Source organism: Narcine bancroftii, chromosome 6 (assembly GCF_036971445.1).
Source record: "Narcine bancroftii isolate sNarBan1 chromosome 6, sNarBan1.hap1, whole genome shotgun sequence".
NCBI lineage: Eukaryota > Metazoa > Chordata > Chondrichthyes > Torpediniformes > Narcinidae > Narcine > Narcine bancroftii.
This window is the reverse complement of record NC_091474.1, coordinates 26,613,372-26,638,630: the sequence shown is the minus strand read 5'-3', so window position 1 is coordinate 26,638,630 and position 25,259 is coordinate 26,613,372. Positions and strand designations below refer to the sequence as shown.

General features: G+C 43.6%; 1 protein-coding gene across 1 annotated transcript in view; it reads right to left on the bottom strand.

Moving 5' to 3' along the window:
* Positions 1 to 1,981: 1,981 nt before the first annotated feature.
* The window catches only part of uqcc1 (ubiquinol-cytochrome c reductase complex assembly factor 1), a 118,918-nt gene continuing 95,640 nt past the window's right edge, over positions 1,982 to 25,259 (bottom strand). Inside the window, exons 7-9 of the mRNA XM_069884399.1 lie at positions 23,403 to 23,480; positions 19,035 to 19,148; positions 1,982 to 4,777 (exon numbers count right to left, since the gene is read on the bottom strand). Coding sequence (XP_069740500.1) covers positions 4,643 to 4,777; positions 19,035 to 19,148; positions 23,403 to 23,480 — 327 coding nt within the window. The 3' untranslated portion in view covers positions 1,982 to 4,642. The remainder of the gene's footprint in view (positions 4,778 to 19,034; positions 19,149 to 23,402; positions 23,481 to 25,259) is intronic.

Sequence of the window (25,259 nt, the reverse complement as noted above, 5' to 3'; positions counted from 1 at the left end):
GAAAAAAAGTCTGTACTCACCTTTTGCGATTCTCCGGAGGTTCACTTGCTGTGAAGTACTGGCTCCAACCTCAGTAGCAAAGCCCTTCACAATCTGTCCACCCCCTCTTCACTCTCCCCCCTTCCCAAAAAATCCTGTCATCTTTGGCACAAACTCCACTTTTAAAATTGTTTTAAGTATTGACAACCAACCAAGTTGAACATTCTGGTTTAACCAACTGTCTCGACTAGATGAATGCTTCTGACAATCAAAAATTCATAGATTATTAAGACTCAAGTTTAAAAATGATCAGTTTCAAATATCAAATGAATTCATAAAATGGAGTGGCACAGTTAACACAATGCTGTTACAGCACCAGTGACCTGTGATCAAATCTGGCTCTGTTTGTAAAGAGTTTGTATGTTTTTCCCTTGGATTGGGTTTCCCCCAGCTTCTACCCACATTCCAAAGACATACAGGGTTAGTAGTTTAAGTGATCACATGGGTACAAATGTGTGGCACAGGCTCATGGGCTAGAAGAACCTGTAACCACGCTGTGTCTTTAAATATAAAATGTAATTTATTAAAAAATTTAAATCCACAATTCTGCATATTGCCAGGGCATGGGAGAAAATGTGAGCACCTGACTCTTTCTATAGCGATGGGGAGAGGAGGCAATTTCCATACAAATGGCAGTGGAGGTCACAGTGAATCTTGCACCTTCCATGAGCACTAGACATTCTAAAAGGCTGAACAACTCTGGGTGCAGTTGTGGGAGACCTACACTGCAAGCTCTATTGAATCCTGGATGGCTGTATCACTGTGTGGTACGGTTGCTGCAGAGAAATGGATCGGAGGTCAATCCACAGGATCATAAGAGTGGCAGGTGATAGGTGGATAAGGGAGGGAATCCCAAAAGCAGAAAGTGATAGGTGGATAAGGGAGGGTATCCCAAAGTCAGGAGGTGATAGGTGGATAATCTTGCCTTTGGGTCTGTGCTCCTCCCTGTACCATTTTGTTCAGACCCCTATCTACATTTTGCTGCCCATCAATATGATCTACCAGGATCATTGTCTGAAGAGGGCGTGCAAAATTTTTGAGGATGTACACAGCATCTTTCAGCTGCTGCTGTCGGAAAAGAGATACAGGAATATCAGAGCTAATACTACCAGGATAGGAAACAGCTTCTTCCCATGGGAAGTGAGAATGTTCAACAACCAAAGGAACTGCTCACACTAACATTCTGAGACTCCCATATCGCAAAACAATATATTTATTTGTATATATGAATACTGGTCCTGCATATGTATTATTTGTGTTATGTCTGGTTGTGCGTCTGCATGCTTTGTACTGAGGACCAGAGAATACTGTTTCATCGGGTTGTCCTTGTGCAATCAGATCACCATAACCTTGTTTATCAAACAGCATTGCACAAACGATCAGGTATTCTGCACTTTAGTGGCCGTGATTAATGAATAACTTTCAGATGAATACGCAGGGTAGAGGGATATGGATCACGTGCACATAGGAGAGATTTAGTTCAATTCACCATTGTGTTCAGCACAGAGAGATGGGCTGAGTGGCTGTACTTGTGCTGCTCTAACATTAATTCTTGGCATAAACCTACTGCTTTACATGGTGCTGAGAGATCTGTTATCTTCACCAGAAAGAGCAGATGGAGGTTCATCCAGTAGCCACTCTTCAAAGGTGACTACCCCAGCAGTCTCAACCTATTCTAGTCTCTCTCAACCTGTCACTCAGAAGAAGGAATGCCACCACTTAGCACAGGCAGTGAGATACAACTCCACATTCACACTTAATTTTTTTCTTTCAAGTACTAGCCCCAAATTTGCCAAGGTGAGTGCCAAAGATGAACTTGCCCACTGGAAACATTTATCATTTAATTCCTGAACCAGAGTGAACTTCAGAGACTGACTCTGTACCGACTGTGGTGCTCAAAGGCAATTTAACTTCACAGGACACAGTGCACACTGCAACTATGCCAACAGAACATTCATACTTTAATATAGAAATATTATCTTATACACTACAATAGTGAGATTCACATTGCACCAGCCATCAAGCTGACAACTGCTCTAATACAAATTAACAGAAGCTGAAATATAGATTTTGATACACATCAGCTTGTTGTTCAGATTAAGAAAGAGGGCCCGGCATAGATCAGGAAGAGAAGCTGCAATTCTGTTCAATTAGAAGAGAAATTGAGTGTTGCCGGGCTCCTGTTGCATCAGTCCACACAGCTTCAATCTCTCTTCACCACAGTTCAAAGTTCTGCAAGTGAAGTGGAGCAGAGGCAGTGCAGTGGCAGTGATTAGATTCCTCTGCAGTCGAGCCAGGGTGCCTGACACTTGGGACACAAACCCATTCAACAAAACTGAATCAGGAAGCCCTTTTCAAGTATATTTGAAAAGTGTGCATGAATTCCTCCGGTATAAGTTGGTTTTGGAGCTGGGTCGGTACAGAGGGACAACTTAAGTCAGCCTTTAAGCTCCCTTGCTTAATGCTGCTGCTTACCAATTTTGCTTGGGAAGAAAAGAAGTGTTGCATTCATGTAGTGCCCTTTCCTACACTGCCTTATAACCAGTGAACTAGTCTTGACATAACTGGTTTCACAACAGCAAAATTGGCGTAGTGGTTAGCACAATGCCTTTACAGCATCGGCGATCAGATTCGGTTCAGGTTCGAGTCCTGTGCTGTCTGTAAGGAGTTTGTACTTTCTCCCTACACTCCTGTGGGTTTTCTCTGGGAGCTCCAGTTTCCTCCCACTGTTCAAAACATATTGGGGGTGTAAGTTAATTGGGTGTAAATTGGGTGGCACAGACTTGTTGACCAAAATGGCCTGTTACCGAGTTGTATGTTGAAATTTCTCTGCATGCTGATGAAACTTTGCTTTCTTAGTGAAGTAAAACATGTAAGTCTGCAGATGCCATGGTCAAAGAGAAAACAAAATGCTGGAGAATCTCAGCAGGCCCATTAGTTTCCTATATAGAGCAATGATAAAGAAACATAACCAATATTTCAGGCTTGAGCCCTTCGTCAAGGTATGAACAAATGTTGGAAGGTGTCCGAACAAAATGGTGGGGGGGGGGGGGGGGAGGGGCAGGATGAGGAACATGGTTCAAAAGGCAGGAGGTAATAGATGGATAAGGGAGGGAGTCCCAAAGGCAGGAGGTGATAGGTGCATAAGGGAGGGAATCCCAAAGGCAGAAGGTGATAGGTGGATAAGGGAGGGAGAAAGGCAGAAGGTAATAGGTGGATAAGGGAGGGTATCCCAAAGTCAGGAGGTGATAGGTGGATAATCTTGCCTTTGGGCCTGTGCTCCTCCCTGTACCATTTTGTTCAGACCCCTATCTACATTTTGCTCACACCTCCTGAAACGGAGGTCATGATTCTTTAACTTTGCTACATAAAGTACACTGTTTGACCAGCTGAGTTTCCCCTGCATTGTTTTTTCTTTCTTAGTGAAACTCAGTGAAGATCACACACACAGCATCTATCCTTTGAATCAAAAACAGTGAATGCTGGAATCTCAAGAACAAAGAGAATTAGAGAGCCCCAGTGGGCCAGGCAGCATCCATGGACAGAAGTGGCTAGTTACCATTTGGATTGGGACCTTTTAGTCTCAAAAAAGGGTCCAAACCTGAAATTGACTGAACATTTCTCTCCATGGATGTTGCCTAACCTGCTGAGTCCCTTCAGCTTCCCTTTGCTCATCCTGCTTTTGAATTTGCAATCAGAATTTGCAGTTAAAAAGGAATCTCTGTTTTACAGGCTGCAGTCACACCAGCCGCACATACCTCACTCCCTGCCTGCTTGCCTACATTGCACACTCTTTGTTTGAACTTTAGGCCCATTAGTCTAACAAAAACAGAGACATCATGGTTACATTATACGCAGAAGAAAATTAATCAGAAATTCAGCCTAAAGAGTTCCCATGGCTACTCCAAAAATCGAGTAGTGCCTGACCTCTTTACACTGTGCCAGCTCATGCCCAGAGTCCAGGTGTAGTCTAGTTTGGCTTGCTGTTTAAAACACGCAAATCACCCTTACAGCCTTTCAGATAACTGGGAAATGCCATCCTCCTAACCCTTCAACCCAGGGTCAGTTAAACCCTCCCCTTCATCTCACGGGAGACAGCGAACCCACCTCACCCCCTCTATCTCAGGGAGAATGGCAAACTCACATCACCCCCTGCATCCCAGGGACAGTGGACCCACGTCACCTCTTTTTTCCCAGGGACAGTGAACCCATCTCAACCCCTCCATTCCCAGGGTTAGTGAACCCATCTCACCCCCTCCATCCCAGAGTCAGTGAACCCACCTCACCCCTCCATCCCAGGGCCAGAGAACCCACCTCACACCCCCTTCATCCCAGGGACAGAGAACCCACCTCACCCCTTCCATCCCACAAGCAGTGAATCCATCTCACCCCATCTATCCCAGGGACAGTAGAATTAACCCACCCTCCTCTGACGTCTCTATGTATGAATCCCAACAAGTAGACAAAGCAAACTCCCAAGAATAAATACAATGCTTTTTAAAACTGGATGAAGAACTCAAATTGTCTAAGTCACAGGTATGATTGTCAGTGAACGTTTCTGCGGCCAATGGGGTGGACATTTGGTGGGACTGCTCGCTCTTGCTCAAAGCCCCTCGTCGTTGTATGCAGGTGAGACTGGCTTCAGGATGCTCTGGGGGTTGTCCTCCAGCAGAGGACGCCACTTCACCTCTCCAGTCAGCAGCAGGTCGTCCCCATTCATTGCGTCCAGGTACTGCATCTGAGGAGGGAGGGTGAAAGCAGAGTGTCAGCCAGGCCAGGACAGCAGCGCATGGCCATCATTCACCGAGGCGGTGGGCAATCTTTCACTGCTCCAGTTTTCCAGCTGCAGCAAGGTCAAATAGTAACAGAGGCACCATTAATTATGGGTTGAATCGTGCATTATCACCTGTACGGAGCTACAGTGAACATAGTTCAAATTTATTGTCAAAAGAGAACATACATGACATCACAAACAACCTGAGATTCTTTTTTTGCTGCTTGCACACTATCCAGGCAAATCAACCCATACTTTAGTAAAGAAGGTAGTGCAATAATAAAAGTGTAGGATGTGGTGTTACAAAGTGCAGGGTGGAGAGAGAAATGCAGTTAAACAGTGTAGGAGTATCATCTTTTACCAGTGAAAGGTCCATTTGAGAGACAGATTACAGCAGGCAGCAAACTGTTCTTGAGTCTGGAGTTACATGTTTTCAGCCTTGTGTCTCTTGTGCCTGACGGGGAGAGCAGGGGGAGATGAGAGTGCGACTGCAGTGGGATGGGTTCTTTAATATGCGCATAGTTTTTCTGAGGGAGCGGGGGTTCAGGTGGAGTCGATGGTTAGCATGGTGGTCCGAGTTGCAAACACAACTGTTTAAAAACACATTGAAATGCTAGACGAACTCAGCTGGTCTTTCAGCATCCAAAGGAGACAAAGATATATTGCCGACGTTTCAAGCCTGAGCCTTTCTTCAAGGAATAAGAAAGTCTGGCTAAGTTTGTCCAGCATTTCAATGTGTTTTTACTACAATTCCAATGTCTGCATTCTTTTGTGTTATACATAATTCTCTGCCCAGAACTTCCCTAATACACCTGCTTCTGGAGACAAGAGAGTTGATAACAGAGTTCACAAAATCACGGTAATTGACAATATGTTCAAAGGGGGAGTTAAGGACACCTGGGACGTAAAACCTGGGAACCAGGGAAAACAATGAGTAAACAAAAGGGGAACTCTGACTGAGGAAGCACAGGAGGGAATCAGAGGGAGAATTAATTCCAAAGCTCTTTTGAAGAGCTGATACTGAACCAAGGGCTGAAGAGCCTCTCCTATACCAAGTGATTTAAATCCATTTCTAAATCCTCCTTCCACCACAAGGATCGTTGATGTATGTACAACTTGTTACTTGATTTCTGATCAGAGGGAGCCAACAAGTACGGTAAGTGGAGAAGGCAGGAAATAGATCGGAGGTCAATCCACAGGACCATAAGAGTGGCAGAGAGCATCACTAGAGTCTATCTTCCACCCTGCACGCAGCACCTTTCAGCTGCTCCCATTGGGAAAGAGATACAAGAGGATCAGAGCCAGCACCACCAGGCTGTGAAACAGCTTCTTCCCACAGGCAGTGAAAAAGCTGAACGACCAAAGGAAAAGCTCTCACTAAACATCCGAGACCCTCATATTCGTGAAACAATATTTATTTATATAGATGAAATATTTGTCCTGCATATGTATTGTTTGCCTGGTTGTGTGTCTGCATGTTTTGCACTGAGGACCAGAGAAAGCTGTTTCTTCGGGATGACAATAAATTGACTTGACTTGAAATGGGGTTAAGATCCAGAACTGGTCATGATACTAAATGCAAGCCAGGTCAAGGTTACAGGTAAATTCACTGAAATCAATTCACCACCGGTATGTTGGTGTTCATAGCGAGAGGATTTGAGTCCAGGAGTAGGGAGATCCTGCTGCAGCTGTACAGGGCCTTGGTGAGACCACACCTGGAGGACTGTGTACAGTTTTGGTCGCCTTATCTGACGAAGGACATCCTCGCCATAGAAGGGTGCAGAGAAGGTTCACTAGGCTGATACCAGGGATGGAGGGACTCGCATATGAAGAAAGGTTGGATAGACTAGGCTTGTATTCTCTGGAATTTAGAAGATTGAGGGGGGATCTTATAGAAACATAAAATTCTTAAGGGTTTAGACAAACTAGATGCAGGAAGGTTGTTTCCAATGCTAGGAAAAACCAGAACCAGGGGCCATAGTTTAAGGATAAGGGGAAGTTTTTTTAGGATTGAGATGAGGAAAATTTTCTTCTCTCAGAGAGTGGTAAATGTGTGGAATTCTTTGCCACAGGAAGTATTGAGGCCAGTTCCCTGTCAATATTTAAGTGTAGGGTAGATTTGGCCCTTGTGGCCAAGGGGATTAGGGGGTATGGGGAAAAGGCAGGAACTGGGTACTGATCAGCCATGATCATAATGAATGGTGGTATAGGCTTGAAGGGCCAAATAGCCTACTCCTGCACCTATTTTCTATGTTCCTATCATCAAATTCACCCCAAATGAAAGAAAAAAATGAATTTATTGATTAACCAACTGACTAAAACAACCAACCAAAGTAAACATTTCTTATCAACAGTTGAGTTTGATAGGTTACTCCTTTTGACTCGGTCTTCCAACAACATTAAAGAAATGGCACTTCGTTTTGTAGAGTCCAAGAAAGGAAAAAAAAGCTTTGTGTTAATGATCACCTGTACTCCAAAGAAAAGAAAAATCACGATACAATTCATTGGAAGTGTGACCATTGCAGAAAAGTAAATGTCAGGCTCGAGCATCTACAGTTGGTGACAATATAATTAAACATTCAAATGAGCATATGTAGATGCAGCAAGAGTTGAAGCAGCAAATGTTTGTGAAATAATTTGCAAGAAGGCTACAGATACAACCGATTCTCCGCATTCAATATTATCCTAATGCCTTTGCTGCGTGTAGTCAAGCAGAAGATGGAAAGCTTCCAAGTGCAGAAAAATATCAAAAGAACAATGAGAAACATGCGAAGTAAGAAGCAAATAGGACCAGTCGTTCCAACCTTTCGCAATAACATGGTTTTTCCTCAAGTCTACACAAAACTGCCGAATGGTGGAGTTTTTATATTTTGAGTCAGGAAATTATGAAAATCACATTATAGTCTTCGCCAGAACGCTAAATCTTCAATTGTTAATGAAAAGCAAACTCTGGTATGCTGATAGCACATTTAAATCAGTGCTGTTGCTATTCATTCAATTATACACACTGCATGGGTTGGAAGAAAACGTTTCATTTCCATTAGTGTATGCTTTGCTATCCGACGAATCTGAAGAAATCTATTGGATGTTGTTTGGAAAAATTATGAAAAAGCCATGATTAAAGCTTCTAAGAGAGTATCCCCAAATACTCGATGCATCATGCCAGTTGTTCAAGCACATTGTCTGAAGCAACGATATGAAATGGGCACAGATTTTACCTTAAACCTTCATATGCTATCTGCATTAGCATTTGTCCCTCTGCAAAGTCGTGGCTTTAGAAATTTTGTGTGACAGCAATATTTTGCCTCCTGAAGCTCAACACATCACTGATTATTTTGAGGATACTTGGAATGGTCGTCCAGATCGAAGGCAATGGCATTGATCACCGCAATTTCCACGAGATGTGGAACATTCACGATACTATTGTAAATGGTTTGCCAAAAACAAAGGCTGGCATAAGGGTTTGAAAATCAGCTTGCCTGCTATTCCAATATTTGGAAATTCGTTGAGTGCATAAAAAAGAACAAACTTTAATCAAAGCTAAAATTTAACAATATATATTGGAGGTCAAAAGCCACCGAAAGAGCGAAGAAAATATCAGGACAACGCAAAAAAATTATAAAGAATTGTTCTGAAATACAAACCTGACCAGTATCATAAAAGTTTTAAGAAGCATAGCTCATAATATATCATTTTAATTTTAAATGAATTTTGAAGTGTCCTTTAATAAAGTTTTTAATTAGGTGTTAATTGGTCACTAAAAATTAAAAAGCTCATTGGTAAATTTTCTGTCGGTGAATTGATTTCAGTGAATTTACTGCACAGCGGTCAGAGGTCCAAAATAGGCCATTTGACCCAATTGTCCATTCTGTCTCATTTGCCTGCATTCAGCCCATATCTTTGTAAACTTTTCCTATCCATGCACCAGTGTAAATGTTTCTTGAATTGTCCTTGCCTCTAGCAGCTCATTCCACATGAAAATGGTGTTGCCTGACCTGCTGAGGGTTTCTGGCACTTTCTGATTCACTTGACAAGAATGAATTGAATAGGTTGGAGCCTCTAACTCACTAAGAGGGCGACAAAGATCTCTCTCTATGAAAGGGGTCAAGAGAGGAGAGGAAGCCTTGTTGCTTCCATGTGGTGTAGAGTAGTAGGCATTGAGAAAATCACTGTGTTCAGGAAACCATCTTCCACCCAGGAAGTAGAAATAGGATGCAGTGGAAATTAAGATAAAAGGTTTAGAGGGGTATAGGCCAAACGTAGACAAATGGGACAAGCTTGGATAGACAACTTGGAAGGCACGGAGGAGTTAGGTCGAAGAGCATGTTTCTGCAATGAACGACGAGTAAATACACTGGGTGCTTTTAAGAAGAATCCTGAAGGGCATAAAGGGTGGAAGGGACAGGTGTAAGGAAACCATGTTTTGGATGGAGACTGATGTGGAACATAAACACCACCATCACCTGTTGGACAAAGAGGCCTTTTTCTCTGTTCTAAACTCCTTATAACTGTGTTGAACCTTTGGGAGCTCGTATCCAGGAAGGGGGTTAAACATAATTAGTCTCAAATCTTAAACAATGCAAAATTCTACAGAGAAAAATGGGCTACAGTACAAATCTGCCAACAAACCTTGAACAATTCCAATAATTTAGGGTAGCACGGTTAATGTAACAGTTAGCATGACAGTATTACAGCACTAGCAACCTGGGTTGGAATCCAGGGCTGTCTGAAAGGAGTTTGTATGATCTTCCCATATCTGCATGGGTTTTCCATGGGTGCTCCGGTTTCCTATCATCCTCTAAAACGTACAGGGTCGTAGGTTAATTTGGGTGTAATTAGGGCAGCACAGGTTTAAGTGACTGGAATCAGCTTCCACTGTGTTGTAAGTAAAGAAAATTAAAATTACTACCCACCAAACTATGGCTGGAAGGGGTTAATACAAAGAAGTTTGCTTTAGTTTTGATTGACACGATGGGGAGAGAGAGAAAAAAGAGGAAAAACATTTGGCAATAAAGAGAGGTGAAAGATGGACACTGTCCTTACAGTACTATGCAAACCAGAGTTCCTACCCAACTTTACAAACTAACTGACCTTACCTGAACTCTTCAAGAAGCCTTCTAATGCTGTAGTTTGGAAATGGAAGTTCAGGTAATTGTCTATTTCCTGTTTTCAAACGAGCTCCGAATGTATGATTACTGGCCCCAACACATCCCAAAACCTAAAGATTATGTTTTTGAAAGGAAATTTCTCTGAAGATTTGACTGCATCAGTCACAACCATCACATTCTCTGTGGTTGTGAGTATAACTGCCTGTCTGTTCAGTGACAGCTTCAGTGCAGCTGAATCCTCGAGTCTTCCAGGAATTTTTATTCTTTCCTGTCAGGGTTCCAGGTATGCCAGAGGAGGAAGCAGATGTTCACATCTTGCGTCAAGAGCACTCGGCGCAGTGTTCTTTGAGGAAGGGGAAGAGTGGAGGCAGTAATGTTACTGGCTGGCTGGTGGCACTGCCAACAAGTACTTGTGCACACATTCATATTTCCGTTCTCCGGAGCTGTGGTGGAACACCCAGAGCATTTGTTGCTTTTTCCATTTTATGGGACAATTTTGTGGATGGGGTTTTGAAATAGATATGCCTACTTCTATCAACTTGCTTTTCCTGTTGAGACTGAGGCTAACTTACTGGGTGACAGGTACATTAGGACAGAAGAGAGTGGGAGGAAGCTATTCTGTTCATCAACTCCACTATTCAATCAGTGCATGGATGATCTAATATTGGCTTCTGGATTGATACCCAAATCTCTTTAGAGTCTGAACGTCCTCAGCCAAAAAACAGAGCGATGTTGAAAGCCATCATGTACTGTGACTCCTAATCAGTAACCTAAAGTTTTTTATGGTGTGATTAATGCAGCAAAATATTCCCAGGAACAGTAAACAAATCTGACATTGAGGTATTAGTGCAGAACCTGCAGCAGTGTTGATGTCGAAGCTCACCGTTATGCAGGTTACAGCAATGTTTGCACACACACAGCTATAAATGGGAATCTGGAAGTCACTGTCAACGTCTTGTTGCTCCTATCTACGCCTGCATCTCTCGCAGACAATTCACACGGTTGGGGATTTGATCCAAAACTTTACTTGTCTGAACTTCAAAATTCAGATGTATTATCAGAGTACATACATGACAGCACATACAACCCAGAGATTCTTGTTTCTGCTGCCAAGGCAGAACTTCTACTGATAGGTAGTACAAAACAAAATTCTGCACTCAAGAAAAGATGCATCTATAAAAGAGAGAAATGTAAACAAAGGAAGAAATGCAAACAAACTATGTATTCAGAAAATAAATGTTCAACAATAAGTAAAAGTCCTTAAATGAGTCTCCGATTGTGTCTGTTATTTAGGAGTCTGATGGTGGAGGGGTAGCAACTGATCCTGAACCTGGTGATACGAGTCTTGTCTCATCTATACCTCTTTCCTGATGGCAGTAGTGAGCATGTCCTGGGTGGTGCAGATCCTTGATGATTGCTGCTGCTCTCCAATGGCAGTGTTCCAAGTAGATTTCTCAAAGGTGGGGAGATTTTTGCTTGTGATATACGAGGCTGCATCCACCACCTTTTACAGAGTCCTCCGCTCAGACATCTGCTATTGCTGTAATGTTCAACCTAGTTGAAAGAAATATAACCAGTCCTTCTAATTCCCACTAACTTCGCAATGATCGCTCTGCCCCTAAACAGTTCATTTTTCAACTGTGGAATCAAAGATTTTTGAGAAGATGAAAAGTTTTGCTAGGAGCTGAGAGAGAGAGAAAAACTGCTCCTTGATAATTGCAGATCAATAGTCAAGGTTTTGAAACAAATCAAGAGGTCTGGAGAGATGCTGGGAGCACTCAGCAGGTCAGACAACATCTGTAGAAAGAGAGACAACAAATTTCTGGTTTGAGACCCTTCATTGGAACTGGAAAGAGGTTTGAGTCATACAGTATAGAAGCAGGTTGATGGCCGACCATAACTACTAAGTACCCATCTATACTAAAAATACAGAGATGCTGGAGGAACTCAGCAAGCCTCATAGGAGGTAAACCAATGTTTCAAGCCTGAGCCCTTCTTCAAGAATAAAAAGCAGGCAGACAGGCACCTGACTTAAAAGTCAGGGGAAAAGGAACGAAAGGGCAAGAGGAGGAGCACAAACCAACAAACAAAAGGGGATAATTGAACATAGATAGAAGGACAAGAGAGGAAAGGTGAGAATTGATTGGGGAAGGGGGTTGCTCAATGAATGCAGAACTGGAGGAAAGGAGACAGACAGAAAATAAAAGATAGAGACAGACAGACAGAGCTAGAGGAAAGGAGAAATAGGGATGGAGCGGCTTACGGATCCGGAGAAGTCATTGTTATGCCATCTGTTTGAAGGGTGCCCAGACAGAATATGAGGTATTGTTCCTCCAATTTGCAGGTGAGATTGCCAGATTGAGACTCCACCTACATTAATCCCATCCATCCACCAGCACTTGGTCCGTGGTTTGAAGCCTTTGTGATTCAAGGGCTTGTCTTGGTGTTTCTTCCGTATTGTGGAGTACCTTCCACCACTGTATTCTCAGGCAGTGTATTCTCAATGATCAACACCTTCTGGGTGTAAAAAGAAACCATCCTCACACCCCTGAGTTCTGACAAACTGTTGTCATCCTGAAACCTGAACTGATTCTCCTCCCACTGATGCTGTTGAGTGCTTTGGGCATATACTGTTCTTGTTTCAGATTTCTAAGACCAAACTGTTTTTTTGTTGCATTTCAGGATCTGGAAAGCCCTCCCTGAAACATTGCTGGAAACTAATCTTTACGACATTCAAGGGTAGGAGAGGTACTGGAGGAGAAGAAACTTACTGGATCCCAGAGAAAGATATATGGGAGTCAACCAGACTGCGCTTTGAAAGAACTGACGTTGAAAAGTTCAGACAAAAGTTCTTCCAGTTTAATCTAAAGATGCAACACGGGAACAGGCCCTTCTGGCCCATGAGGCGCCCAAATACACCCCTGTGACCAATTAACCTACTAACCCTGTATGCCTTTGGAATGTGGGAGGAAACATCAGCCAGAAGAAACCCCACACAGACACAGGGGTGAATGTACAAACTCTGTCCAGACCTTCTGTGCTGTACATTTCTACAATTCAATCATTTAATTGACAACTGCATAGTTAGTATAGAAGAATGTGTCAAATTACCAAACTTCTGTACAACTGGCTGAATTGGCAAATTCATTTTGAGATGAATATGTGAAGAATCATATTCTAATAAGAGAAAGAGAGGTGCCATTGTATCTGGAAAATAAGCATCTTTATAAATAGAGTACAGGAACAAAGATCAGAAAAAGTAGCATTGCAAAACTGCCAAAAAAAGCAAAGCATTGGGCTTTATTTTGGAATTTAAAAGAAGTGAAGTTATGCCAAACTTGCATTGAACTTTGACTAGATCTTAAGAAGGTGCGAAATGACAATATCCATTTGGGTAGGTTCTTACTCGGTCTCTCCCTTGAATACAACCTCAAGGAGTTCCTGGGGGAAAAAAAATCCATAATTATTCTGTAAGGAGTTAGCAGCATTCCACTCATAGGGATGGTTATAAAATATTTGCTAAGAAATCCAAGTGGAAATTCAGGACAAGAGGATCCATGGCAAAGCAAGAATCGGGAATTCACCAACAGAGGAAGTTGAAACCGACATTTTGAGGGGAAATAGAGGCCAGCAAAAGAGAGGATGGAACAGAAGTTATAGACTGTGAAGGACAATGGGGGGGGGGGGGGGGAGGGAATTATAGATGAGGGCTTCTGCACTAATGCCTCATCTCCACCAAAGAAGCCCTCTCTGAGTACTGGACTGGGTCCGCCTCAGATCTGGGTCCAAACCTCAGCTGTTTGAGGCTAGGGTGACAACAGTTCTCAGCTGCTCATTTCAGGACCAATATTCCTTTAGAAGGAGCTAACTCATCCACCCGAATATCTTCAGCATTGCTTTTCCTAATAACTTGCTATTTCAAGGTCCCTTTTATTGTCAAGAAATAATACACTAAAAATGTAATGATATACTTTGACTTTTACTTGCCATAAGGCAGTCAAAGGGTCACCATTTAGAGTTGCCCGGCGCCCCTTACAATATGAGAGTAAGAGAAGCAAAAGAGAGCCCCTTCAGTGGCACGGAGGGTCCGTGGATTCATCTCCAGTGCTCCTGCAGCCACACCAACTCCTGTTCAATCTGTCGGCAACCCGAGCTCCAGATCCGAAACTTTGACATGAAGAGAGTCAGCACCAGAGGCCCTTCTTGCCCTCAGCACCCTTTCAAATCCCAGTTCTTATACCGGATTCACATGAGCCGATGTCCAGCAGCGCACAGCTCATGTGGGTCCCCCAACCCCAAATCGCCATTAGATTGTGTGGGTCCCTTGGCTGCTGAACCCCTCACTGATCCATTGCCGTGGTCACCTTCCCTGTAGGTTCCCTTCCCTGTAGGTTCCTTCACCAGCTGATCCCCCTGCTGGTCCATTGCTGTGGTCACCATCGTGCAGGGTCATCTCCTCTGCTTCTTCTTCTCAACGGGGTGATACCCTCCCGTTTCTGATGCCCTGCAACAGTGTGCTGCTCGCCTAAGTCTACAACCCCCATGAGGCCGCTGCTGAGCACTCTGGCTCCACCATCAGGGTTCCACAAGGATCTAGCTACCTCAGTAGATGCAGAGTAAGAGCCCTCTGATGGATAGGAGTCCTGGTCAATGAGTCTCAGGTTGCCAGTGCTCTGAGGGGATTAAATAAAAGTTCCTTTTGCTGTCAGTATGCTCCCCTAGGTAGGCCTACTATTGAGCTCAGAACCTGGAGCATTGCCAAATAGGATTAGTTACTAGCTAAGGGATAATGATCACTATTCCTTGAACAGATTTACCTGGTTTTTGGAGGACAGACCAACTTTGCGGTTATTAAGAGAGGGTGTATCATATATATATAAATAAGGAGTGCCCCTGAAATTACTGGGAGTGCTCTGTACTGGGAGAAACATCCTACCACTGGAAACTGCAGGGGCCTCTTTGTGGCTTTCACTGAATAGAGACTTTTCTCCCTCCATATCCCAGTCTTTGCCAAACGGATTCTCTGCAGGAGAGGGAGCTATTTTACCCATTGTAAGTCCAAATTACCAGCATGGTCAGAGGCACAGCAACTGACAAAACAATTACAGGTTTTACAGGACTAATTTTCTATTTTTGCAAAGCAAAACCCATTGATTACCTTTATCATAAATTCATAGCAAAAATGGTGGTTTGTTTCCAAGTCTCATTCCTACAATGGATTCCCCATTTTAATCAGCTTTTAACAGCCCTGAGTTTTCAAAAATGATTCTATTGTATCCCATCACTTAAGTGGCTGAAATGAGAAGTAACATTTCAGCAATAAAGTACATTTCAGACACTTATTCCAAACAAGTGGAAACTTGTAAAACACTTTGCTGTTATGTATGAAATTAATAGTTCCTTTGAGAAACTTTTTCGTCCTCTGGTATGAAGAGCACACGTTAAAGGTGTTACGCCTCACCAGCAGTAATTGAGAGATGCATAAACATAAAGGTTAAGTTTAAAACAAAATTTATTAACAAATTAACAATAATAGAATTACCTCCATAAACTTAACCCCCAAACATGCCTTTATGGCAACTCTATATTAACAAGATAGTTACAAGGTATATGAGGGGGGAAAAAAATCCCAGACCATTACAGTCCAAGCTCAAAATACCCCAAAAGAAAACTCCAAAAACAAAACCAAGTCAGTGACATCAAGTCGGTCAGTCAAAAAGGACAGCTCACAGAGTCTGGTCTCCAGGATTGGAATTTTTAGTTTGCTTGCACACAGGCCTTTTAGCTGGACATGGAGACAGATGGCTGTGATCACTGTAGACTTTACGACTTTCCTGAGTTTCGAATGTGGCAACAACCACCTCTGATTTCTTCACATGGGAATTTTCACCCAGTGACCTCCAAGTCACTACACGAGCTTTATGCCTCCAAGGCCCACTTTAGGGTTAACAAGTGACTTTCTGTCACACAAGTCTTCCCCTCTAAACACCTAGTCTTGGGTCATCAAGTGACTCTTGTCACAAGAAGTACTCCTTTTGGAAGGGGACTCTGGGTATCAGAGTGGCATAAATTGCTGTCAGGACCAAGTAGCTCAGTCTTCTTTCTCCCACCAAAACTACTGGATGAGCACACTGACAGTCTGACTGACTGCCCTCCAACCAACCAACAAACCTGTTCAAAAACTCAGCGCGCTGGGCTCTTCAACTGCCCCAGTGCGTGCCTTCAACTCCACCTATTGGTGGATAGAGGTTGACAGCAGCAGGCGCGCACTCCGTGAGCCCACCAGCTTCTAGCGCGTGGCTCACGTGCTTTTGACAGCTGTCAGCTTTCCCAGCACTGATTCAGCGCTTCATACGCAGCTGTCAATTTTTCCCAGCTCTATTTCAGCGCTTCACAGCAGCGCACTATCTTTTTTTCCCCTGTAGGTTCAGTCCTGTCCCTGGTCCTAAAATTAAATTGTCCAAGGTCCATAACAAAGGGAACAGCAGTTACCACAATCCTTCGGGAAGGGAGAAATTGAAGTGGGTGGTGGTCAGATCACAGCACCAGCAGTTTCTCTTCAGAGAAACCTAAAAGTAAAACAAACATTTGTACAACTCTGTGGATGGGAAAGGGTTAGAGGGATAGGAGGCAAGTGGGACTAGCATCATGGCTGGCATGGATGAGTTGAGTCCACGTATCTCCGAGAATTAAAACTTTGCCTCCTGCTGGGCCTTGAATGATGAGATTAGTTGACATTTCATTGTCATACACATAAGTACAATGTACCGATGCAATGACATTCTTCCTTGCTGTAGTCACACAGGTACATAGGAAACACCAAATATAATAGCATACATTAAATTACCACAATATGCCAGAAAAGAAAAAGACAGTATAGAAGGATAAAGAGACAACTATTCACACTTGGTAAATAGATAGACGATTTGGAGGAGATAATTTGGAGGAACAAGTCCACTCCCAGGACTAGGAGAAAATACAAGGCATCAGGAATATGCTTCCACTCGGTAGGAAAACATCTTGCTTCAGCTCGATCCCTCCACAGGCACGTTTCTCGAAGTGAAGGTAAGCTATGCTGGGATAACCGAATGCATTGCCTGCTGCACACCAATGATTGGAGCAATCTGGCATTATTCACCCGTACAGGAGAACAGCAACAGTTCAGGGAATGGAGGACAAAGAGCAAAATTAATATTTTCACCTTTGACAAGCCTGCTAGTTGTGATCAGATCAGAAACAGAAAAAAAACAGAAACAAAATTGTCTTTTGTCTACTATAAGACATAGATTCACTGTTAGAATTGCCCGACATTCCTTACAGTCAAAAAAGAGAGACCCTTCAGAGTCACCGAGGGTCCGCGGATTCGCCTCGCGCCCTCCCGCGGCCTCTGCAGCTGCACGGACTCCAGTTCAGTTCAAACCCATTGCATCCTGAGCCAGATCCAAACCTCTTGACACGACGAAGAAGCCTTCAGCCCTCAAGGCCCTTCTTGTCTTCAGCACCCTCTCAAACCCAAGTTCCGATATTGGGTTCTCGTGAGCCAATCTCCAGCAGCGCACAGCCTGGTGTGAGTCCTTTGACCTTAAGTCACCAGCAGGCCACTGCCTGTATGTGTCCTTCAGCTGCAGAGCCCCTTGCTGCCATGGTCACTATGATTTGGCAGAGGTTAGTGAACAACTGTTGCTGTTCTCAATGGAATGTGAGTGGGTGCCATCTTGGTCACGTTATCAGCAGAGTTTCTCTTAGAAGCAAACAAACTTTGCTGTCCACTGTCCATGAGCGATGCACAGAAGGCAGTAAAACCCCTGCTGCATCACCTCCATCTCTCGGAGTTCTGATCTCAACCCATCTCCCTCCAAACAGATCAGGGAGAGGGTACTCCTCGTCTTCACCTTTCACTCTACCAGTGTCCACATTTAGCGCATCATTCTCCATCACATCCACCAGTTGCAACTCGACCCCACCACCAGACAACTTCCCGCCCCCCCCCACCACCTTCCACAGGGATCACTCTCTCTGTGACTCCCTTGTATGCTCATTTCTCCCTACCCATGTCTCCGTAACCCCTCGTATGTGACCCTTCAACAACAGGAAGTATGACAATTACTCTACACCTCCTTCCTGTCTACTGTCCATGAACCCCAAACAATCCATCCACGGGAGGCAAAGATTCACCTGCACCTCTAACTACCTCATCGACTGCCCTCGGTACTCTCGATATGGCTTCCCTTACATCACTGAGACCAAATACAGAATTCGAGATCCTTTCTCAGAATATCTACAATCTGCAGTTCTAGAGGTAAAGTTTTGGGAACCAGATGTCCAAATACCTCATTCTTTCTGTGTATATTATTTGTGTACGATCTCACATGCTTGTTATCACCTGAAGTCATGGAGAATCAGAATTATGGCACGGAAAAGGCCCTTCAGCTCAACTTGTCCATGCCAGCCAAGATGGCATTCTGGAGCAGTTCCATTGACTGACGAAGGAAGAGTGATGCAGCTCTGTTCAGGAAAGGGTTGGCTTAAAGGAATTGCATTTCTTTTTACCAGTTGTCCTCAGTGAAGGCAAAGGGTGCAAGTTTGAGAAATGCTGTCCCAGAAACCTTGCTGAATTACAGCACTGTGAATTGTTGATGACACACAGGTGGAGGGGGGTCCTCTCTGGATGTGGAGTAATCTCAGAAGCTCAGAAGCTAATATTAAGAAGAGGGAGCAGAAAGGAATCACTCTGATACCAGGAACATGGTACCATTATTTAGGGACAATTAAACGGTCTGTCAAAGGAAATTAAAATTCTAACTATAGAACTGTTCCTCTTGAAGAATGGGTGGACAGCAATACTAGTTTCCAAAAGAACAATAAGAGGGGTTGAAAAATATATTGAATATGGAGGAGGCATCAAAATATTTTATGATCCCCCTGCAACACTGGTGTCAGTTGAATGGATATTTCAAAAATGTGGACATGGGAAGAGCACTTTCAAGGAGCTAGTAGAGGAATGATGGGCCAAATGGCCTACAGTCAACCACCACACCCACGCTCACATCTTTGCAAAATTCTGACTGTAAGAACTAGAGTTTATCAGTGCAATTTAGTTGTGGCATCCATACCTGTTTGCGGACATACTCAACCATCAGCTCCAATTGCCTCGGGTCCTCACACTGTTTGTTGAAGAAATGTCGCCACAGAGATGCAGCCAACACGCGATCATCAGATAAAATTCCCTGATTAAAAGGAACAAAACCAGGAATTTGTTACCATGGAGGCTGAACAGAAAACAAAAGGTATCTTCACACTGCCAATAGACAACTGTAGGATCATTGACATGCTTTAGTATCTACTACAGGAACACAATAGCGTTCAAGTTCATTGTCACATGTATCACAACACAGTGATAGAGGTTATTTTGCAAGCAGGTCAATTAGACAACATACATAGAACACGACACAGAATATATAACATGGATTAATCAATCAAGCATAGTACATGATGTTTTGCCTCTCATAATCTTGTAGAGCTATACTAAGACTCCTTTCATCCTTCTACGCTCCAAAGAAAAAAGTCCCAGCTCTGCTAACCTTGCCTCATAAGACTTATTTTCCAATCCAGGTAACATCCTGGTAAATCTCCTCTGCACCCTCTTCATAGCTTCCATATCCTTCCTGTAATGATGTGACCAGAACTAAACACAATACTCTAAGTGTGGTCTAACCAGAGATTTGTAGAGTTGCAACATGACCTCTCTACTCTTGAATTCAATCTCCCTATTAATGAAGTCCAGCATCCCATCGGCCTTCTTAACTATCCTATCAACCTGTGCAGCAACAATAAGGGATATATGGATTTGGACCCCAAGGTCCCTCTGTTCATTGACACCCTTAAGTAACTGACCATTAACCCTGTACTCAGCCTTTTGGTTTGTCCTTCCAAAATGCATCACCTCACACTTATCTGGGTTGAACTCCATCTGCCACTTTTCCACCCATCTCTGCATCCTGTATATATCCTTTTCTATCCTTCAACAACTTCTCACTCAACATCCAGCAGAAGGAACAAGCAATATCTAAAGCAAGGCAGGTTGGTTTACTCCACCCACTGTTCTCAGATCAAATTTTAGGGCAGTCACAAATTCCTTCTTATCTGGACCGAAGAGCCATTCTACAGGAAAGAAAACATGCACCCCTCAAATTCGACAGAGAGGAAGAGAAGCAGGGATCGGAGGACAGTCTCTGTAGAACTCAAGTTTAGTGATTAAGAATTCATGTAGAAAGGAAGTAGGGAAATGTACAAGAGCCTAATGGCATTTTGTGGTGATTAATTCCAAATAAGGCCCATCTTTGCCAAAGGATTTTGGTTTAGAAGCACAGTGCAGGCTTGTTCTGACCCAAGTTTTTGATGGAAGCAGTATTATTTTAATAACTTGTGGATAAATTATATATACAAGCTTTTGGCAGCTGAAAAAGTCAGATCAGAAATGAACACCCTGAACTACGGGCCATCAATATAGGACACTCATTAGTGCATCCAAGAGTCTGTAACACGAGAGAGCAAGGAAACTGTTCCCGTAGGGTATGGTTGAGGCCACAATTCAAGGTGAGGGGAGCTGAGGTGTGGTCGGCATGGGTGATATGGTGGACTTTGGGAAGGGGAAGCCAGGAAACACAAACCAGTCTTCATCAAGGGGTCAGCAGTGGAGAGAGTTAGGAACTTCAAATTTCTGGGTGTCAACATCTCTGAAGACCAACCCTGAGGCAATCATGTCAACGCCATCATGAAAAGGGCATGCCAGCAGCAATATTTCATTTGGAGTTTGAGGAGATTTAGTATGTCACCAAAGACTGCAAATTTCTACAGATGTATTGTGTACAGCATTCTGACTTGTTGAATCACTGATGGGTATGGTGATGCCAATGCACAGAGGGTTGTTAACATGACCACGCCATCATGGGCATTAGTCTTCCTTCTATTAGGGACATTGTTAAAATATGGTGCCTCCAAAAAGCAGCTTCTATCATCAAAGACCCTCACCACCCAAGCCATGCCCTTTTGGAATTGCTACCATCTCAGGAAGGAGTTACAGGAGCCTGAAGATACACACTCAACATTACAAAAACAGCTTCTTCCTCTCTGCCATCAGATTTTTGAACGGACCATGAACACGACCTCATTTTTTCTCTTTTCCACAATAATTTTTCTTTAAAAAATCTTGTATTAATGAATTGTAATTTATAGTAACCTTGCATCTTGTTCTGCACGATATTGCTGCAGCATATTTCATGAGACATGTTCATGACAACAAGCCTGATTCCGATCTGCTGACAGGTGGGTTGGGAGCAGGATTATGTGGAGCACACATCTCTAAAGCCCTTGGCAGTTTCCCAAGAATCTGTAACACCTCCCTGCAGGACATGCAAATCAGACAACGCAAATCATCGCCACATCTCCAGTGGTCAGATCTTGTGGCAGAAGCATTCTTCTGCAGTTGAAATATATTCATCCCTCTGTGGTACAGATTTCAGATTTATTGTCAGTTCATACATGATATCATTTGCAACCAAGAGATTTTTTTCCTGCAGGCAAGGCAGAATATGATCACGCAAAAAAAAACCATACACAACGCACACATGAAAACAAATAAAGAAATGTAAACAGATATAGAAATGTCAACTGTGCAATACAGAGAGAATTTTAAAAAAACAATAAATGCAAAATTAAGAGTTCTTAAACAAGTCCCTGATTGAGTTTCTTGTTGCGGAGTCTGATGGTGGAGGGGTAGCAGCTGTTCCTGAACCTGGTGGTGCGAGTCTTGTGGCACATGTACCTCTTTCCTAATGGTAGCCACGAGAAAAGAGAGCATGCTGGGTAGTGTGAATCCTTAATGATTGCTGCTGCTCTCCAATGGCAGTGTTTCTTGTAGTGAGGAGGTGTCTTGGGTTGTGTCCACTACTTTTTGCAGGGCTTTATGCTCAGGGGTAAGGGTGTCACTGTACCAGACCATGACGCATTCAGTCAGCACACTTTCCACCACACCTCTGGAAAAATTTGCCAGGGTTTCTAGAGTTTTAACAAACCTCTGCCAACTCCTGAGGAAATACGTGCTTTCTTCACGATGCCTTTAGTCTGTTTGGTTCAGGAAAGATGCTCTAACAGAGTGACTTCCAAGGATTCACCCTCTCCACCTTTGATACCGCAATGATCACTGGATTATATACCTCTGGCTTTCCTTCCTGAGTCAACAATCAGTTCCTTAGTTTTGGTGCAAATCTCCCTTCGCTATGCTGACTCATCACCTTTCTTTATACAACCTAGTATAGTGGAAAGGGTGTTATTGTCATACTGAGCCACACAGTTGTAGGTGTAAAGTTAGTAGAGCAGGGGGAATGCACCCCTGTAGTACTCTGGTGCTGGTACAAATTATGGAGGAGGTGATCTTGACAATCCTCACTGATTGTAGTCTGCTGGTGAGGAAATCCATGATCGAATTACACAGTGGAGTGTCGAGTCCCAGGTCTTGAAGTTTGCTGATCAGTTTTGAGGGAATGATGGTGTTAAATGCTGAACTGGAGTTGATAAAGAGCATCCTGATAATTGCATCTTTACTGTCCAGGTGTTCCAGGGCTTAGTGAAGAGCCAGTGAGATGGCATCCACCATAGACCTGTTGCTACGATAGGCGAACTGGAATGTATCCATGTCTCTGCTCAGACAGGACCTGATATGCTTCAACGCCAGCCTTTCAAAATCCATCACTGTTGATGTAAGTGCTACTGCCTGATAGTCATTAAGGTAGGTTACTACATTCTTGATTGATTGACGCCTGTTTGAAACAGGTGGGTACCACACCCTGCTGGAGTGAGATGTTGAAGATAGCCGTGAATACATCAGTGAGTTGGTCAGCACAGATTTTTAATGCTCGGACAGGTACTCCATCTGGGTTGGATTCTCTCTGCTGAAGATAGCGTGCACGTCAGTCTTCGGATATGGACAGGATGGGATCATCAGGGGATGTGGGGGTGGTTTTTTAGTTACTGCTATCAAATTTGGCATAGAAGGCATTGAATTCCTCTGGGAGTGAAGCTTTGCCATCTGCTACTTCACCACATTTGGTTTGTAGCAGGTTATGGCATTTAGGCCCTGTCACAGCTGTCTGGTGTCCCTTGTTGTTTCCATTTTCATCCAGAATCCCCACTTCGCCCAGGAGATAGCCTTCTAAAGTCATAAGGCAGATAGATATCTAGAGTCATAAGATAAATGCTTAAGGGTCTCACGGTGAGCAGGGTGGGGGGGGAGAGAGGGAAAAAGCAAATGGACAAAAGCAGACAGGTTGAGAGATTGCAGGGCTCTAATGGGCTCTTCATGGGGGTCAGTCTCTTGCTTTGTATGATGCCTGAAGAGTAATGATTTGGTTTTGAACATTCTTTGCAGATGAGAACAAAAGCAAATATCAGAGAAACAGAATTTCAAAAGATAAAACACTCACCTCATCGTACCCAAAGATAGCAGCATAAAAGTTTTGTGTCATAACTTGCATGTGCTCCTTCAACACAATAGATTCGATCTGGAGGGATAAAAATAGTCGATTACAATTAGGTACTGGGAGTTCAGGAAACTTGCTCTCCAGCAGTTGACCATAACAATTTGCAAGGCCATCCTGAAGGGGTTATCCCATCTGGAACGTACCGATACTCAGGTGGATTATATTATAAATTGCTTAACTGTAAGCTAACAGCCCACATTGACTAATTGGGTGAATAACCTGTTTTTGAGCTGTACATTTTATAGATTTTTTTCCCTTCAATCCAGGTTTCGCTATTCTCAATCATTTATTTCATTTCCCCCAGCCATGACTCCCCATCCCAACCCTTTCTTTATTAGGGAAAACAAAGGCATGCTTGTGTACTTAACTGGGTGAACTTGAGAGGTAAGGAAATCTGAGTCAACCCAGTTTGCATATATTTCAGACATGGGCAGATGTTCTTCCTCTGGAAGGTGGTGTGCAGCACTGACATGAACTCAGTGAATGGAAGGCCTTTACCACTGAAGGATTGTTCCTTGTGGAATTCCTTTTCCTTGCACATTCCTTGGATTGATTTCAAATCTGACCCATGTCAGTACTTCACCATTCAGTGAGAGACATTCCATCACTATTCCCTACTTGTAAAAGATTGTGAATGTGAGAAAGTGTTGTCCTGGGTCGGAGTTGGGCTAAGGGGGAGTGGGCGTAAAGCGTGGGATGGTGTAGGTGGTTAGCATGCTGACTACTCATTTCTCATTCTTCAAGCTCTTCCTTTCTCCCCAGGGTTTGAAGATCCTTGCTGAGGGATCATTCTCAGGGAGGCAGAGGTGTAAGAGACTCAGGTCCTGAGCTAGGATCATCGTTGATTGGAAGTGAGGGGGGGGGGGGTAAAGAAGATGGGGAGCCATTTAGGCTACCTTAATTCCTCCACCCTAGACATTCATCACAGTTTTTCCTAAAACTCCAAATCTTTCACTAACCCACCAAGAAATTCAGTGCATGATTGCGTGAAGAACCACTCAGAGGTGGAACACATCTCTCTGGTGGGGGATAACAGAGGTCTAAGGGGTATGTTCAAGTTTACCTTGCTCCAAGTTGCCCTACACTTCCAACTCACTTCATTGGTTCGAAAGCTCTCTGAGAAGTCTTGATGTTGTGAAAGGTCGAATACAAATCCATGCAATGTTCCAGTTTGCCACCTTTGTCATCCCATTACACTGTCCCAATGATTTTCCAAAAACTACATGCCATCTTGTAAACAATCGCAAATTATGCATTGCTATGGTGAATTTTCCTAATATATCTGTTTGGAGCAAGGAGTGAAACAAGAAAGTTTGCGGATCCTGTGATTGTCGTATATACTCAAAATGCAGCCGCAATAGGAGACAAAGATATATAACCAAAGTTTGGGCCTTGAGCCCTTCATTAAGATATGAGCAAAAAGCAGGCAGGAGCCTGAATAAAAAGGCAGGGGGGGGGGGGGGAGGAGGAAAGAAAGGGTAGAGGGAGGAGCACAGGTCACAGATGGACATGGATAGGAGGGGGAGGGAAGAAAAGGTAGAGGGAGGAGCACAGGCCACAGATGGACATGGATAGGAGGGGGAGGGAAGAAAGGGTAGAGGGAGGAGCACAGGCCACAGATGGACATGGATAGGAGGGGGAGGGAAGAAAGGGTAGAGGGAGGAGCACAGGCTACAGATGGACATGGACAGGAGGGCATAAGAGAAAAGCTGAAAATTGATCGGGGAGAGGAGTAGCTCTGTGAATGCAAAGCTGGGGGAAAAGGAGACAGAGGGATGGTGGGAGAGAGAGTTGGAGGGA